The 20,258-nt window shown below is 36.6% G+C and overlaps 1 protein-coding gene across 7 annotated transcripts in view; it reads left to right on the top strand.

The window, feature by feature from the left end:
• ANK3 (ankyrin 3) overlaps positions 1-20,258 on the top strand; it is a 2,432,060-nt gene that overhangs the window by 1,458,057 nt on the left and 953,745 nt on the right. For all 7 annotated transcript variants that reach the window (XM_044056400.1, XM_044056402.1, XM_044056401.1 and 4 more), the window contains 2 exons: positions 3,666-3,764; positions 10,866-11,063. In XM_044056400.1, coding sequence (XP_043912335.1) covers positions 3,666-3,764; positions 10,866-11,063 — 297 coding nt within the window. The remainder of the gene's footprint in view (positions 1-3,665; positions 3,765-10,865; positions 11,064-20,258) is intronic.

The following is a 20,258-nucleotide window of genomic DNA, read 5'->3' as shown; positions in this document are numbered from 1 at the left end:
GTATCATCTGCAAATGGAGCCAGCTTTTCTTGACTACCATACCAGTTATATCCTTGAATTTCTGAGTGCCTTATTTTCTTTGTCAACAGTTCTAAATGTAACGTAAATAACAAAGGGGAAAAAGGACACCCCTGTTTGGTTCCTCTGGTCAAACAGACCTTATCAGAGAAGAACCCCCCACTTAAATTTTCACCTCCAGTCCCTCATATATTTTGCTAATTAACCTTATTATTGTGCCAGAGGAACTATGTAACACCAGACACGAGCCTTAGGGAAGGGTTTGCTCTGACAAATACCATGCTACAATCCAGAGGAATATATTGGTACAATCTGAACTAAGAAAAATCCACAACCAAGCTAAATGTAGCAAGAAGTAAAAAGTGATCCCCTGGATCACCTTTTTACTTCTTGTAATGTTTAGCTTGGCTTGGTTGCAGGCTTTTTCTCTGTACAAATCTTTTATTATTGCATCAGGGAATGCAAATGCAGTCATTACAAAACTCATGAAATCCCAGCTTACTCAGTCAAATGGCTTCTCCACGTCAGTGCCCACCAACAATAGGAGTATTTTCTTACATTCTGCTTCACCCTGGATCATCAGTGTTCTGTTAATGTTGTCAGATGTTTGCCTCCCCTTCACAAAAGCACACTGATCCATATTTGTTGATTTTAGCTACACCTTTGTCATTCTTTTAGCCATTATAGACATAAGCACTTTATAATCATGGTTTCAAATCAAAATGGGATTGTACAGAGCTAGTTCTGATGGTTCTAGACCATCTTTAGGTATTATATCCACCACAGCTTTCTTCCAAAAATTTGGTTCTTCTCTTTCTTTTAAAATACTGTTAAACAACAGCTTCCTGGTCTTTATCACTTTCTTCCCTCCTAGCTTCCAAACTTCCTCAGAAATACCATCTATTTCTGGAGACTTTCCTATAGATTTGTTATACATCATCATTTTTATCTCATGTCATGTTATCATAACTGTTAATAATTGAATAATTGCACCTTCTCTACATCTAACCTTGACATATTTAATTCTTCCATAAATATTTCAATTTGTACATTTTTACATTTCTCTGCATTAATAAATGTTCTGAAATATTTCTAATACCCCTACAAGATCTCTGGTTATTTTCCTTGTTATAGGCGCCCTAAGCTTGGCAACAACCCTGTCTGTTTTCTGTCATCTGAGTCTTTGTGTTAAAAGCTTTTGTGCTCTGGAGTTATTATCTAAAAACAGTTGCTTAATAGCGTCTTTCTAAATTAATGTCTATTATCCAGGTAGTCCCTTATTTTCTCTTTAGCATTCTGCAGTTGTGCATCTTCTTGTTCTGTGAGATTCTGCTCATTCTGCCATACTTCAACTTTTGTCAGTCCCTCTAAATAATTCCTTCTGCTTCTTGACCAAATCTGTTTTTTCTTTTATTTCTCCCTTATTTTTAATGCTACTTTCATTTTATCCCACTTCCTAGCTATATTTTCTGAAGAAATTTCTATCAACTCCAGAATCCTTTCCCTCAACTATTCCTTAAATTTATTTGATCAATAGTTTGTAAAAAATGAATCCATGAACATTTATTTTCACAGATCTCTAATCTTGATATACTTTTGACATAATTGCTGCTCCTGAGCATGCCTTTCAACTGTCCAGAATTTCACAGAATGTATAGATTTTTGCATCATACTTTTGGTCTCTTTCTCATAAAATGTTTGGTTGTCTAGAAAATGATTGAGTATAGAAGTCACTAAATAATGATACATCAGTGAATTTCAGACTTCATATCCTTCAGAAAATGCATATTAATGCAAAACTTATTCTAACAACTTTCTAAGTTTATAAGAACAGTATTTAAAATCTCTCCCTGATATTGAGCCCTTGTCCCCTCATTATTTTTGCTTTCTTCAGAATTCTTGCACTAAGAGGTTGAGTTGTACATCCCTGGGTTATTTCTGTATATTTAGTTATTTAAACTACCAGAATTTTTCTGCTTTTTATCCCCCCGAGAAAGTACATAAAGTACCATTTCATTATGATTTTGCTTTTTTATGCGAACAAGCCCATGCCATTGTATATTCACTGTCACAGAAATACTATAACTTTTCTCATGTTTTTGCTTAGTTCTCAAAGAAACACTTTTATCTGTGCAAAGTGTTGGCTTTGTGTAGGTTCATAGGTGTTTACTAGGGTAACAACCACAAGGGCCTTTCTAAGCCTAGCCATGCATCCCACGTCTGACAAGTTATGATACCCTTGATAAGTGTAAGCATGGGCCTGGGATATGTATGCTGTCCTATGTATACACAGTTTTTTTTCTCATATTAAGGATATTTGTTCTACTTATTTTCTTGCAGATGCTGGTCATGACAGTTATATTACTGTTATGTTTTTGTTCCAGTAGATTTTATGGTGTGTTTTAAGCAGAACAGTTTGGAGTGGTTTTATCACAGATGTAGCAGCTTCAGCATTGCCTTTGTTTACATTTGAACTCTGTCTTCCTAATCTTGTGTTCCTCTACTCCCAGGGACTAAAGTCCATGCTGCTTATTCAATAGTTTCTTGTCTTATAGTTTTCAAAGGTTCTCAGGGATGAAGCTTATCAGAATGTAACATTCTATAAAGTCATAAAATGACTTCTGCTTAAATAACCCACCATCTTGAGCTGACTTTCAGTCCATAAACTTTTCAAATTTTTCTCAGTGGCCTCTTCCACAGTTTCATAAGTTAGTATTCCTTTCTCTGTGCCTGCCTGATATGCACATCCCCTTCCCTAATAAAAAATAAATAAGCTAACATTTATGTTGCTTAGCCATGTATTAATTCTCACTCTTAAGTATCTTTACCATTTTTCTTATTAACTGGTCTATGGTTTTTCAACATTCAAAAGACATAAATAGGCTCAGTCAAGTCAGGGTTCAAGTATTTAGAGAGACATTTCTTACTTGAAATAGTCTATGCAAAGCCAAAAAAAGAACAAAAATAACAAATTGCTATTAAAAAATGCCTTCTGGTATCCTTTGAATACCCGTAGGCAGTGCAGTGATGCACTGTGAATATTTTTGTTAACAGTCTGCAGAAATTGTAGAGAGTAAAAGCTTGGTAGATTAAATTGTTCTGAATCCATTTAAAGTCTGCAAACATTATAAATTATTTTATATGTAATGTTTTCCTTTACTGCTTTACTGTGTTGTGTGTGCTTAATTATTTGTTGCTACTGTGTGCATATCTTCCTGGGCCTCTCACTAGAAATGCTTGTATGACTCTGTTATTGTCTCAGACAAAATACATTTCCAATTTAATTAGTGTTTTAAATTTTACTTTCTGATAATGCATCTGAGACAAAACTAAAAAATCGGTTCTGACTCTTTTGTACAATTTGTTAATGAAAATAAAGTAATTTTATTCTGGCCATAAAAATGATAACTAAAAATTCATAGCAGAGTTTGAATCTGCGGCTTGACTATACTTTTGTGAGTTGTAATTCGAACAGAAGTCATACTTATTTCATGCTTTTTTATGCATTAAAAGGATCTCCCAAATGCTTGGTGGTTAATGAGAAGGGAAAGGGCTTCCAGTATTCTGTAGCTGTTGATTATGAAACCTGTGATTTGACTGTTTTGAACCTTGACACACCTTCTAATTTTGTATCTATATTTTTTTAGAGCGGTTTAACTCCACTACATGTTGCTGCCCACTATGACAACCAAAAGGTGGCGCTGCTGCTCTTGAACCAAGGAGCTTCACCTCACTCCACAGCAAAGGTAAGATATGCAGTAAGAATGTCTGAAGAACAGTACAGCATGTTGTTTGGCAGTATTTTTTGTTGGTTGTTTAATGTTTGTACATTCACAGAAGTAGTTTAAGGAGTTCTTTGTTGTAGAACTGTACTCAGGGACATTTTAAAAGCATAGGCACATCCACATCCAATAATATAATTATATGAAAAAATAAATAGTAGGTATATAATTTAGGGTAGGTGTTCAAGCAGATTCACTTCAGAAGCTAGAAATACTGAAATCTCGAATTTCAGTATCTCGAGCCCAAGAAGCCGAATCCACACAACAACGAAAACTGAAAACCGCAAAATTCATAACCTCGAATACCAGAGGTTTTGAATTTCACGGTACTACTACTACTACTACTACTACACACACACACACACACACACACACACACACACACACACCATCCTCCACACAAACACACACAATCTGTCTATTACATGAAAGCAGGGGGGCAAGCCCCCCACACTCCCCCTACTTAAATATTCTCACTCCGAGGTCACACTACATACAAACACACACAAAACACCACCACACAAGCTACATTCTCCTCACACACACACACACATCACAGCAACAAAACACACTGACACACACCACATCCCCTACACAAAACCCTTAACACACACACACACACACACACACACACACACACACACACACACACACATACACTTACCTGAATACATGAACACAGCGGAAGTTTAGAAGCACGAAATTCAAAACCTCTGGTATTCAAGGTTTTGAATTTCGCGCTTCTAAACTTTCGCTATTCTGTAGATTCAGCTTCTTGGGTTCGAGATACTGAAATTCGAGGTTGTTTCAAAAATGGGATTAGTGATCTTCAGTGAGTACATTAATTTTTCCAGGCTGTTTATGTTGTATCTATATATATGCATATGTTTGTATATATTTGGAAAATGTGGTAGTATGGTGTTACCTACATATAAAATATTGTATTTTATGACTAGAGAAACCACTCCATTTATTTATCCTAAAGTACATTCCCTAGCCCATGTAGTACATGATTTGCATACCTAGTGCAGACCCTGACATATTCCTTTTTAGTTTGCTTGATTTAATTTGGGGAGATATGATTTAGTTTTGTGAGAACATGACATGTAAGGGAAAACAGCAAATAAAACATAAAAACTTGATTTTGTTATAGCTTTTGCCATTTTTTTTAGAAAAAATACAGATTATATGTGCAAAATAGCATTCTTTTTGTAGATATTTGGTGAATGTTTTTGCACTCAAAGTATCCTTCTTTCCTGTTTTGTCAGACACATAGTTTTAATCCACAACTATTAAAAATATATCCCAAAATTGGTTAAATATTGACCTAATATATTCTGGTATCTCTGTGTAATAAGGCACTGTTATAAAACCAGCAAGTTGTATGTCTGAGTATACTACTTTGTTAAGACAAACAAAGTTCCAGAAAGTTACCTAAAAGGAACAGGAGTATTTTCTTTTCTACTACCCTGGAATAGGAATAACCCTTTCTGTAACACTACCACCAAAAGAGTTATTCATAAACACAGCACATGTACAGCACTGAATCTATCCGCTTACTGTACCTCCAACAAATAAAAACTTGCACACACATTCCTACCGACTAATGCTGAAACTTTCAGTATATCCAAATGTTTTGGCATTAAAATTCCAACTTAGCAATATGCACTCTATAACTATTTCATCTAATTATTTATTTTATTTTATTTTACATTTGTTGACTGGGATAGTCCGACTGAATACATGTCCGTTTACAGAGGAGGCCCAGTGAGAAAAGCTCCAAACTTACAAACAGATAAAGACAAGCAAGTTACACTGTATGCACAAACATATTGTATTAACATACAAGTTACAGTCTCACATTTCACGCCTATGAATATCGCAGTTTATATTCAGAAATATATACAAATATGTTACAGTTTCTCTTATCAAACCTATAGGTGCAGCTATATACAGAGCATCTCTAGAGATGTTATGCTAATGTTGCTAATTGCAGAATTACCCAAAGAATTTATAGATCTTTTTCCAATAATTTTCATGCTTATGTGGCAAATATGCTGAAACTGACATCTGTGTTATGAATATTTCTTGGTTTTATTTATATTTCATTTTCAGATCATAATTCTGTACATTAAGTAACATTGTCTGCAATCCAGGAGGTACAAATGCTTTACCTTCCAAGGTCTGTTAACGTTTTCCACTTGAAAGTCTTTACCATAGACATATTCATGGAATTTGTCACATACATACACTTGCTAATAATTAATTCTCTCTCTAAAAACATTTTTTTCATGTCTCTGGAAAATAATTAAAAGGGCTTGTTGGAGGGTATAGCTGTCCCATACTATAGTTTTGTATGGCTTTTCTTTTCCAACACTGAGTTTTGGAATACACTATTTTGGATATGCACAACAAGTTTTATTTTCTTTACTCTTAGGAATTGTAAGTCCATTACGATTGTGAAAGAAAACCATCTTGCTTGTATCATGTTTGTTATATGCAATGCAGTAATTCAGAGGAAAACACAAATCAGCTGATCACTAAGATTTCAAAAATAACTATGACCGAAAGGCTGTAATATAACACTATGGAAGGACATGGGTATTTCATATTTTACCCACTGTTGGGGGCAGCATGTAGTTATGAGGTAGCAACCCAAGTGACCAAACTGCAGCCTTGTTTAATGGGTATATGTAGAAAATACCTGCAGTCCTTCCATTATACATTAACATTTTAAAAGGAAATGCCTGACTTTCTTAATATAATGCCATTGTATTGTTTGCAATCCAGTCTTCTCTCTGTCTTTCTCTCTCTGCTGAAGTAATTCTCTAAAGATTAGATTGTTCTGCAGTACATGTTCACACTCATGAATACGATGACACATTTGCAGTAAATGTCTGAAATGCAGTTTGTGCCATTGAAATCTTGCCTGTGTCAGTGTAAGTAAATGCAGATGTTAAGTGGCCGGAACAATTTGAAATATTTAAATAGTTAAATGAAATAATGACTGAACTGTTTTGTTCACTTAGCACTGAAAAATAATAGTTTTCATTCTGTGCAATTGCCAGACTCTTACAAAATAATAGATTTTACCTATTATTTTTATATCTTAAAAAGTTTTGAACTACTCAGCAATGCACTCTATATTGAATTAGCAAGTAATATAAATTTATAATTGAGATGTTTGAACTTATGCAAGATTCTACAGTATGTAAACCTTAACATATAAGAGTGATGTGCTAGAATTTGGATATTTTACTTAAATAATAGTTGCATATATGTCCCTAGAGAGTATTGGAAGTGCATAACAGTAGTGTGCACAACTCTAAGTACCATTTGTGATTTAGAAGATTCAATGGCGTCTATTTCTGTTTAAATTCTGACATTCTCTCAAACTCATACTTTGTATGCTAACAACCCTTTGCGCTTTGTAATATTCCAGTCTTTTCAACACATGTACACACGTGTATTTTAAATAGTTTGTACCACTTACAACTGTTCTTCCTACCTATGCTTGTTGGCTCGTGGAGATGTTTTTTTTCACCTTCAAGTGAAGGCGGGCACCACCCACTTTGCTTTGCTACGGGCTTACTCTGCTCTGCTACCCTACCCCCATTCCCACCAACCTCCTCTTTCATTACATTTATACTTCCTGTAACTCCACCCTGTATCCACCTTGACCAATACCAAACCTCACATCATTAACATCCCCTTTCCTTCTCCTGCTACATCCCCTCCTGTAACACAACACTTTTTACCACCTCTTTTATACAACCAACTCTAATCCCTAAAGTCCAATATGAGTCACTTACTAAGACTTTTTTATTTCACTTGTCCTTACTACTTTACTACTCTTATTATCCCTCTCCACAACCATACACTCCAGATTACATACATCTCCTCCAACATTCATAACACTAGCTATACATTTACAACATAATTTAAATAGTTACTCCAATAGTTCACCATCCCTATTAGTAAGCAATACCCTATATCTAGCCAAACTACAACTTTCCCCAACAAATACCAAACTGAAATTAACACAACACTATCCACATATGCCTTTGCTAAAAACACTCTAGCCACAGACACTACTATATATTGTCCTAGCATTAACTTAGAGTGGAGATGTCCACCCCAATCCTGGTCCAAATATTTTGCCAAAAAAACACTCATTCTTCTAAAACCTATGGGCCCTCGGGACCAAACCACACTAACCGTGGGTAAATCCAGCATTACCCACACCCAGGCGTGGGTTATTGCTATATTATATACCATCATTACAACTTACTTCATGTTGTACACCACCGTTATTGCAACTTGCTTACTGTTTATATACCACCATTTCTGCAACTTACTCATTGTTATACCTTTTAACTGTCCAGTGTTTATGATATATTTTTCAAAATACAAATCACAAAAGTTACCTGTTTGTTCTCATTTATCATGACAAAGATGCAAATGATTTTTTCAAGTATAATTAAATACATAACCTATTTTTTTTTCAATTATTTTTTAACTGTTATACTTCTGAAGCAGTTTATTTGATTTTTACACAGTTTGGCATGCATTTTGTCATACTTAAAAATGCATCACATTAATTCTGTGTACATATAATGTCAGATATGCACAAGTCATTGCATTGTATGTTCCTGGCCTTAAAACAAAATACAAATTAATAAACCTTAACTATATTTGTTCTGCACAGTTATTTCTAGAGTTTACAACGTAATTCTTTTTGTAAATGACAAGTGTGTGAAACTCTGAATCTTAATAGGCAGATTTTTTTTTTTTGTAAAAAGCAGAATTCCTTTGAAATTCAGAATTTCATGTAGTGTGTGTGTCTATATATATATATATATAGATTCATATCACTTCACTGAAAGACCATTTCACTGACACTCATTTCACTGAGACCAAATCACCTAAAGTTCATTTCACCTAAAACTCATTTCACTGACACGTAGTACTCTAAGGCAAGTCAAATGTATATGCCCTTTCCCGCACTGTAGTGCAATCCTGGTGTTAGTATATATAGTTAGGGAGGGTGTGAGGGGTGTACCCCCTCACCTAGTTGGGTTTTACCAATAATGCAAAACAAAACCAAACAACATAAAACCAAATTAAGTTGGGGGCCATGCCCCCCCAATTATATATACTAACACCAGGATCATACTACAGTGGGTAAAAGGACATATATGTTTGACTTGCCTTAGAGTACTAATTGTCAGTGAAATGAGTTTTAGATGAAATTAACTTTCAGTGACGTGAACTTTAGGTGTTTTGGTCTCAGTGAAATGGGTGTCAGTGAAATGGTCTTTCAGTGAAGTGATACGAATCCATGTGTGTATATATATATATATATATATATATATATATATATATATATATATATATATATATATATAAAGGTACACACACACACACACACATTATTCTGTTTAAAAATCATTGGTTACTTTCAATTAAAGTTTCCTCAGTCAACCCCCATAAAGTTTATATTGTTTTGTTTCCCTTTGAAATTTTGTTATCCTAATGTTGCATGGTGTTTAAAGAAAAAATGCATCATAAGATGTGATAGGTTACCAAACAGTTAAAGAACTAGTACTGTCAAAGCAAAACATCCAGCACTGGAGCTGAAAATGGCTTTCTTTAAGTTGTAGAAGTCTGAGAACTTAAGTTAATTTTGCAGGGGTTGTATTTGCTCCATCAGGGATGATGTGGGCTTTGTCTCTCACCCCACATACAAGCTGACATACAGAAATGGTAACTTGACTTTTCAGTTTGTCATCCTTGATTTATATGAAAATGTTATTCAGACACCTATTTTTTAACAAATGCCCTTTGCTTCAGAGTAAATCCATCACAGTGTATTCTTAGTCCATGGAATCAGACAGGAGTTTGAGAATTATTAAATACACCACTTCCTGGTTTATGTTATAGAGGGAAGGAGCTTTTACTGTGACCCACACAAATGGGGTACACTTAGTGCTGCCAGCACTGGAAAAGCTAAGCGGGGATGAGAGAAGGGTGAAGTGGTGCTGCCTGCTCAGACATGGGGCATGTATCTTCATCATCCTTGTGGAGACTGAAGAGAACTGCTTGTAGTGGCTTATGACACAAGACAGTTCTGCTTGTTAGAAATGCCCTTAAAGAAGTGTGTATGGGGGGGGGGGGCATCAATCATAGTCAATCCATTACACATCCACCTGTAGGAAGCCTTACCTACACATGCTCAGGATTCTAGGATGGAAATAAAATGTCAGACCACCCCCAAAAACTGCCTGAATGATGACCCCTCTTGGCCCACCCTCACTCTGGTGATGTAAAATGAGTATGACAACTCACTGAAAGAGGGGTGGATGATAGAGAGGCAGCAGCGGCAAAAAGAGAAAAGATATGTAAATAAAATTTACTGCATACATGCTGTCCACAGCAGTCTGAAGATCAGTACGTAAGCTAGCAGAAATGCAGTACCTGATGGTTCTGATACTATACCACTGGTACACTGACTGTATACAGCTGCAAGCATAGGTAACCAACTGTAAAGCCATTTCAATGAAAAATATATTGTCAAGATAACTAAGTCATCATGACTTTTGAACATCCATGTTTTTCTGAATTATCAGCAGTTTTGGCTAAAATAATGTCACAGATATCTAAAGTACCTTAAGAGCTACTCCATAACACTGTAAGAATTTACTGTAAGATGTGCTAGGATATAAATTCAGAAACCCTGTTCTAGAATTTAAAAAAATTGCACCATGTATTAGAGAACTAAGATTTTGTGTACAGAAATAAACATGTTTTCTGTGGAGATGTATGGCAACTAGTTTGATTAATAAGTGATTATACTCTTATTCTGATTGTCATTTTCATGTACTCTTTCTAATTTTCTCACAATTTAGTGTGTGTATCTCATCAGCATCCTTCTTTCAAATACACTGTCATCTTTACTTTCACCCTTCTTCGAACATGTTTATAAATTAACAGCTAGCGTTGCTATTAACCTTGAAATATTAGTGTTGGGATTTGACTAATGAACTCTGGTTTGTTTGATTTCAGAATGGCTATACCCCACTGCACATAGCAGCCAAGAAGAATCAGATGGAAATTGCAACAACGTTGCTGGAATATGGTGCTTCAACAAATGTAGTCACAAGGCAAGGAATCACTCCTTTGCATCTTGCAGCACAGGAAGGACACGTGGATATGGTTTCCTTACTTCTGTCTCGACACGCCAGTGTGAATTACAGTAATAAGGTATAAACTGTTAGTAGTATTGCAGCTTTTCCTTTTGAAAGCTGTTTTGTTTTGATAACATGTAATGAAATAAAATTACACTTCAGAAAGTCATCAGCTAAACATCAACAGCAGAGTCTGAAATCATATACTGTAAATCTCAAAAAAATCAATAAAAAATTATTCAGTCGGGCAGTTAGCACAGAAGGTTAAGGAGGCTGTGAGTTGTATTACCCTGTGGTACAGAGTTTGAATTCTGCCTCTCTCATTTCCTACTGTGTGACAGTGAGCAAATCACTGGTTGCACCTGAAAAGAGGCTGTGTGTCCAGTCGACCCACCTGGTTAATAAATGGAAATTTTATTTATATACAGGCAGGGTGACTAAAATGTGCATTCCATTTTTTTTTTTTTGGTAAAACAAAATTATTCCAGAGATAGAAGTTATTTCTGTACTGTATTTTGTAACTCTAACATAAAAGTTTCTCTTAAGTAAAATAAGCAAGTTGATGTAAGCACAGATGTACCAGTAGATGATTTAGTTGGAGTGGAGTACTGGAGTAATATTTGCAGAGCCTCCACTTTAAAGATTGTATGTAGCATTTACTTTGTAAAAGACAATTGACTAAAGATGTAGCGGTTCCCAGACATTTAGAGACATTATGTGCATTACAGCACATTGGCCGTAAGAAATGGATGCATTGCTGTTTTTGGCATGTGTCCTTTAGCATTAATATATCCAAGGAATTATGTTTAGTGTTCTCTTAATCCATTATTTTATTAAATTAGAATAAACACACACAATAGGACTCAATGCATTTCACTGTGAACTGAAAACCAAAAAGAAACTCCAGATTTGAACATAGCAAGCCTCTATTTTCCCCACTGCCCTTTTAAGTGTGTTCATCCATGTCAGAAATGAGGATCTAATGAGGATCCAAAAGGAATGTTTGCTTCAAAATGACCAGTCATTAAAAAGTGATTAAGAATACGTAAAACAACATAGTAGTAGCACTCATCATTTCTCCATGTACCTAGTTATGAATCTAGATATATACAATATACACAAAATACTATGTTATCAAGTACAACGGACTGAAAGTTTAAATTAAGAATTAAAATAATTTACACTGCATGCTTTCAGAACACAATTAATATTCAGGTTTTTATTTTAACATAGTGGGCATCCTAAGAGTTGACATTTTTTAGGGATGCGGGAACTTGTGTGGACAGTAATCTAACTTTCGACCAACACGTGTCCACTGTTGTAAGAAAGTCCTTCTATGTTACAACTGCATATGCAGTTATTGAAGTTAGCCTAAATAATGGATTCATTTTATCCTCATGCAGTTTTGTGATGCCAAACCATAGTGCAACCCTTGGATATCCTACATATAAAAATTACATGTCTTCTTATCAATCACATTGTTATGAGTATCTAACCTATGAACTCAAGTCCAAAAGCACTCTGTTGTCATGCTGGTGGAAGAGATTCCTCTCACTGTGACCTTATACTTACTACATGCTGGCTCACAGTACCTCAGAATTAATGGAAAAATGCGTATAAAGGTTGTTTTTTTCTTATTTTAAAAGTTGAATTTTGCACTTGAAGGATTGCCAGTGTCGCATTCTGCAAATGCTGTTTTTGTGACTTGAAATGTTACCCCTAAGACATGAGCTGTAGCCATTGTTTAATTGCATCTATCCTACTCAAACAGGTACGCATCAGCAATAGGGGGGTATAGTCAGGCATAAGTATGATTTTGTGGGCATAGGAGACATAGCTAGGTATGGAGTTTTGGGCATAGGGCGGTATAGTCAGGCATATCTAGGTATGCAGTTGTGGGTATAGGGAGGTATAGTCAGGTATAGCTGGATATGGAGTTGTTAGTATAGTGAAGTATAGTCGAGCATAGCTAGGTATGGAGTTGTGGGTTTGACTGTAACCATTTTTTTTTTAAATTCAAGGAATGTATTTGCAGGTTCAAATAAAATCACGGTAGATGGTTAAAATTTTGGGACCGCTAAGGAAGAATTGGCTCCTGACGACACTTGCTCCAATGTGCAGAAAGAGGTGTATCCAAACAACTGCAGAGTAAGCATTTGACTGCCAGTCCACAAGAACAAACAGGCTATTCACAACAGCAGTCAGTACAGAGGTATCAAACTCCTGTCACAGTGCATGAAAGTGCTGGAGAGGATGATTGATTCAGATCACAATGTTTTCTGATGAAGTCCTGACTATTCTAAGGACAAAAGTGCTTAACCATAATTTCATTATAGGATTTCAGTTTATTTCTGAGTCTTTGGACTTACTTTAGTACAGCATTTCAGGATCCAGTACAACTGATCCAGTGTTTGCAGTGAGACAGAGAGTGAAAAAGGATAGCTTGGCTTTCACAGAGCTGGAGAAAATATATGGTAAGGTCTGAAGACAGCTGATTTAGGCAGTCGTGCAATGATTCAGGGTTCCGGATGCACTGGTAAAATTAGTGCAGGGTGTGCACAAGGATTCAGTGACACAACTGTAGGTAGTGTTTTGACATGCAGAGGTGATTCTCAGTGGGAATGTGTGAGCATCAGTGTTCACCTCTTAACTCCGTCCTGTTCATACTAGTGATGGGCTACACAGGTTCATAGGTAGGTACTAGGCTATCTGCCCGAAGGCATTTATAAGCCTAGCCAGAGTGCGTCGGCTTTCGCCGCCCTATTGATTAATTAACCGAGCCTCTGTCAAGCAGACCCAATTAAGTAATCCCAGGGGTGTATTTTCTGTTACCCATCCACTCGTCAAGGTTTCTCTTAAGAATGTTAGTGAGGGGCTCTGCCTAATGTAGTTAGGAATTTTGTTCCAAAGCTTGGAGAGTCTCTGTGATAGGAATCTATCCCTCCAGCATGTTCTATTTGTTGTTGTGGTGAGGTTTAGCTCACTAGAGAGCATGTCTCGCAGTGACTTGGATTTCTTTAGGTGGAGCATGTCCATCAATTCTGAGTTGGACATGGCTTTGTAAGTCAGGTAGAGATCACCTCTGAGTAAGTGATATGCCACTGAGTACAGCCGTTGGTTATTCATTCGGGCTTCATAGGACATATGTTTGAGGCCAGTAATCCTCTTGGTAATCATCAGCACACAGATCACTACAGGCAGACTCAGAACTGGAATTCTAGTAAATGACAAGCACCCAGTGGTGTAAACGTTGGCTCAAGATGATTGTCACTGCAGAAGTGACACCCCAACCCCATGTGCAAAATGGGAAAAGGGATTGAGGATGGATGGCTAGGGACTGGAATGCAAAACTGCATAAGATGGAATGTGAGCGCAAACAAAACAGTGGTCATAGCAGCAAGGATTCATGATTATTCAACAAGTTATATTTCTTTGATGGACAACAGCATGAAAAATATTTCTACAGATTGATAACTACTTGTGAGTCTCCTCCTCATAAAAGTGAGCTTGTGGCTTTGTCTTGAAGTATTCTGCCAGAGTCAGGCATATCACCACCAAACATTTGTTAATATCCATATACGTTTGCACCAGTCTTTTAAATCCTACAAGTAAATTAAGTTAGAACTGTAGTCATTCTTCTAAACATAAGTAGAAATATCATGCTGCATTGCAGATCTTGCAAGTTAAAAGTCCGCAGATTGTACATAACTTGTATATAAAGTAGTAAGTTGTAGATTTGGTGAAGCACCCACATGGACTAGGTTTCACTAGTGCATCTCATTTGTCATTCACTGCCATTAGATATTGATTCTTATTCTCAGTTTGCATTTACTCACTAAACATGAGAACTGCATACTACCATAGGGGCACGCAGACTTAATGAATTTACGTACAGTTTGTAGATTGTTTCAGCTCTAGCTTTAAGATGGAAGCAGGATTGCACCTGCAGTGACCACTGTGCTCATTAATGAGACTTTCTCTGGTAATGACTTGTTTTGTTATGGCTGGAGAAAAATATGAGGTAGTAAACTGTTAAGCATCAGGGAGACTCCAAAGCCACAGAATAGAAAAATGACTTCAGAGTAGCTGATAATACAACAGCATGCCACCAGGAGTAGGGGAAAAGGCTCTGAAGACAAGGAGGCACAGCTACCTTCAGAGTAGCTGATAATGTAACAGCATCGCACCAGGAGTACGGGAAAAGACTCTGAAGACAAGGAGGTACGGCTTCCTTCAGCATAGTCGATAATACAACAGCATGCCATCAGGAGTACAGGAAAAGAGTCTGAAGACAAGGAGGTACGGCTTCCTTCAGCATAGTCGATAATACAACAGCATGCCACCAGGAGTAGGGGAAAGACTCTGAAGACAAGCAGGTACAGCTACCTTCAGAGTAGCTGATAATACAACAGCATGCCACCAGGAGTACAGGAAAAGACTCTGAAGACAAGGAGATACGGCTTCCTTCAGCATAGTCGATAATACAACAGCATGCCACCAGGAGTAGGGGAAAGACTCTGAAGACAAGCAGGTACAGCTACCCTCAAGTCTTTTTCCTGTTCTGTGGCTCTGGATTCCACTGTATTAGTCAGTTCAAGGTCAGTCGAAATGCATTGTGCAGCTTTGGAAACTAAATTGGGGAAAAGAAGTATGCTAATGGGGGTACAGCCAAAGACCACTGGGATGCTTAAAGGGAAATGATATAAGGGGAAGCTAAAGAGGCTGACCCTGTCCTCCCCAGAAAGAGAAAGAATGGTTCTGGTTTGGTCTCATAAAAGGAATTACAAAAGTATCAAACTGTAGAATGATGGGGGGTAGAACAGGTCATGGTTTTCAAACAAATGATGGGACTTTTTTTTTCATCTAATGTTTCCATTTTCCATGTGTCATGTCCTTATAAAATTATATTATTTTAACTATTTATTTCTTTCAAACTGTTTTGTCCATTCACTTATGATCTTACTGGGAGGCAAATAAGGAAAAGCTGCAACATTTTACTCTGTTCTGTTTTTCTGGATATAAATACTGAAATATGGTAGTCAGCATTTTGAGAATTGTGCAGACCAAGACCTAAAGAAATTGTTCTGAGATTTCATGCAAACAATTTGTGGTCTGCACTGAACATCATAAAGATGTTGCACTATGTGAGAAGAAATAAGTCATGCACAATTTATATCTAGTAGTACAGGTAGTGTTTTGTAGGGAGCAACAGTTATCCTTTCATAGTGCATAGGAAACCTGGAATGAGGAGGAGGCAGGAGGGTTTGGGCATCTTCTGACAGCTTACTTATTTATGCATGCAGTCATTATTTCCTGCACAGTTTTTGCTACATATGTTGTACATAAAAACCCTTTTACCTTGTGAATCTAGTTGAAGGATTTCCTGGCATACTTATTCTCTGTGCCCCAGCACCATGGACAGTTCTTTGGCAGTAGGGGTGCCTTCACCTAACTTTACAGAGCATTGTGTCGGCTACACAGCAGCTTTGTATGTTTCTGCTTTACAGCTCCAGGGTCCATGGTTTAGTCCTGATTTATGTTTATGGTTAATGCATAGTTTGCTTGGTCTCCCCTTATCTGTTTGACATTTCTATAAGTACATCATTTTCATCTTAACCCCCCAAACATGCTAGTTCACTGGCTACTGAAACTTCTATATGTATTACATTTGCCTGTGGCCTGGGTTGTAGCTGAAAAGATACTGGGACACACATTCACTTATACATTTAAAAACATAAGTAAAAAATTAAGCATTTATGTTTGTAGTAAGCATTTCACTGGTGTATTAACATTCATGTTGTTCTTATTTGAACACCCACCTTATTACTTACAAACTGAGACAGTGGAGCAAACTTGAGGATTTCCTGAGCCTAGTAAATAAAGTAATGTATATTTTAATTTAGCAGTGCTATGCAACCTGAAAGTGACCACTGGTGCTCCTGGGACAATTCCATTTATTTACTCTATATGAGTGGTCATACAGGCCTAGATTCCGTTTTCTATTATTATCATGAAGCAAAGGATCCATTGAATCAGACCAGCAGACTTCACCTTTAATTAGCATTTAATGCAGGCATAACTGTTTTTCAGGAATTATTCTGTGGCAGTCATTTGCATGTTTGCAACTAGAAATAAGTAAATGTAATGCAGAATCTTGATTGACAACATAGATTTGTGTTATAAGTAAGAGGGTTCAACCACAGCTGAGACGTGAGCATGTAAGTTAATTACTTAAATATTGGTTTATTGCAAACTACAGTTTAAGCTCTAGTTTAAAAAGTAACTGCTCCTTCTGCAGATTAAACTAATTCTCATCAGTTTTGTCTGATAGTTTTAGTACTACACTTGCAAGTCGAACTGACATGAGTGCTTTGAAAGCTGCTTTATAACAGCTTTCATGCTTAGCATAACAATTCAAGTACAAGTAGTAAAATGTTGCATTATGCAGAAGTTTTATGATCAGAAACCCAAAGTGGGTCAAATATATCTGCAGTCTTAATGCAGACCTTGGTAAATGTGGGAACATAAAGCTAATTGAAACTGACGTTCAGTGACTACATAACATTAATTCTCAGGAAACTTTGCACATTCCTTATATGAGTAGTTAGAACTACCAACTATCAGAAAGATATGAAACTGAGTAAAACCTGGTTGCTGTCTGAATTCTTAGGGCTATTTTTATTTTTCAAAAATGCTATTCTTATTGGTGTAATGTAAGTGTTGCAAAAAATTCTAAATGCTTCTAGTGATAAGATGAAATGGGAGTATTATGTTAGAGTTATACCTGTCGTAGAGAACCTGTTTAAAAGTACAGACTCGTTTATTTTAGACCTAAACATTAATTTACTTAAGGAAGAACAGAATATGCCAGTGCAATAGTCAGCAGCAAGCATTTTAGAGCATAACAAATGGTCAGATGATCTGTTCAGATCAATTTTAATTTGCTGGATTACTGTATAGGTATGTCGACCACATGGTTTGTTTTTCAGGGATGGTATAATAAATGCGCCCAACACAACAAGTGCAAGAACAGCTTACAACTGTAATAAGTTGAAGACATAATGCAGGAAGGGCAGATAATCAGAGCAACAGTGGATGCTAACTGATAGTAACACCACTGAATCCCTATGTTATAAATGAGAACTGATTCTCAACTGGGCCAGTTTTGGTCATGCTGAAGTGATGCATGACAAAATGGAATCCAGTGCCCTTTGTACACAGTGGTGTCTCAACCACTTCTTACTATGTAACTTGTGGGTCTAAACTGATTAATGTGTATCATATTTTTAGAAGCTTCCATTGTCTTAGGAAATAACACTTAAGATGTATTTTCTTAGGAATGGTGGAAGACATTGTTTCTTTGTTTATACTGCAAACATTTCATCTGTAGGTCCTCAGCTGTGCAAATGCAGGTGGAAAGTAAATGTTGTGATGGAAACAATAGAACCTTCCCACCTGCATGACAAAATCTATAGCTGTGTTATGCTGCATGCTTTGTCAGGAATTCTGGATAAAGCGCACATATGTTTAACTAATGCTTCACTCATATGAACATTTTTTTACTGCTGTGTTTAAGTAGTGAAGTGGCTAAAAGAATAGTAACCCGAGTACTGTTGGTTATTCTTATTTATTCTTCTATACTTTGTTTCACTTCTAGGTGCTTACAGTATCACCAGATGAACATGTTGTGTATGTGGTGGTGGGTGTAACCAGGTGTGAACCTAATAAGCCACAGTGTACAATTACATTTTTACATGGGAGTCCCTTGTATTGGGCAACCAACAGTTTAGATTCATAAATAAAACTGAAAGAGTTGTTGTTGTTGTGTCTTTCGGCTTTTCCTGGTTAGGGGTTGCCACAGCAGAACTCCGGTCCGCTAATGATTGGTAGTTGATTTTTACGTGCTGAGTTACCAGCCCTGATGCACAGCCTTCAACGAAGGTATGCCCATTCACGCGTGTCTCCATGCAGAAGATACTCTAGCTGAGAATCGAACCGGACAGTGTCTTACTGTGAGGCGACAACGCTACCGCAGCACCACCACCACGGATAATAAAACTGAAAGAGTGTGAGTCAGTAAAATGATAAAAATGTTTACAGCGATGTATGCCTGATATACCACTATCTGTTAAACACCTCTAGTATGCAAGCATCAATGCCCAACAGGGTGGGCTTTAAAGGAAGTTAATTGAGTGCCCTGGAATGTTGTGGCATTGGACCGTCCCACATCTGTAAGGTCAGTTATTTCCGCTGTAATGCTTACCCTGGAGGACATTACTGTTCTTAGAAATGGGCTATATATTGTTTTGTATTTGCTTTTGTACTGGTATATAGTATTTGTATATACTTTTGATGTAAAATAGTTCTTTTACCTAATGTTTGAAAGTCTGTGTTGGATATAAACTTGGAGGAAGTATTTTGCATCCAAAATGTAAAACTTATATATAGCAGTTAAAAGGTAATTCATACACTTTATTTAATGCTCTCACATATTATTTATTTATGTATGTATGTATATATGTATTTTGACAACCCTAAACTTCACTCTTTGCTGTATCATTCTAAAGTGTCAATCCTCCATTCTCTAAATGGGATGTTTTCACAAATCAGAGTAAGGCAGTCAGTGATTATTTTTCCATACATGAAGGTTGTTTTCCTTTGCTCAAATGTAAAAAATCGCAACAGTTGCCTTCACATATAGAACCGTTATCAAATGCCTTGCTGTGGTTTGGGTGCAAAAAATAACTGACTCTAAAACCCTGTAGTTGTAGTTAGTGTATGTGAGGTAAATGGTGGCTTGGAGCATTGTTCTCAGCGTAGGGATTCAGTGGTGTTATAAAGTGCACTTGTTTTTTCTGGACTTTCCCAGTATGTTAAGTCCCCTCTTTGATATGTCATGTGACTAACTGGTGTACTTATTTTAAAATACCATTTTCTAAAACAGTGTTACTAAATGTGCTGCATTATAAATTCAATGATGTTCTTCATGTTTCACTGTTGCAGTCATTACATTTGGGTAATTTGCTGGCAGGTTGCCCTCAGTCGGCCTGAATATCAAAGTCTTGGGTCCTACGTTGGTTGCTGCCTCCTCTTCCATGACGTCAGGTCGTCAGGGGTATAAAACATGCAGCCAACGTCATTTTCTTCAGTTTTTCTTGCCCCAGATGTCAGGTGCCCCCCAAATGGGGAGCAAAAAAAAAAATATATATATATATATATATATATATATAAATGCAATTGTAACAACATTAACTTTACCTACATCTAAAAG

This window comes from Protopterus annectens, chromosome 14.part0, assembly GCF_019279795.1.
Source record: "Protopterus annectens isolate FY-2018-M chromosome 14.part0, PAN1.0, whole genome shotgun sequence".
NCBI classification, from domain to species: Eukaryota; Metazoa; Chordata; order Ceratodontiformes; family Protopteridae; genus Protopterus; species Protopterus annectens.
This window is presented reverse-complemented; position numbering and strand designations above follow the sequence as displayed.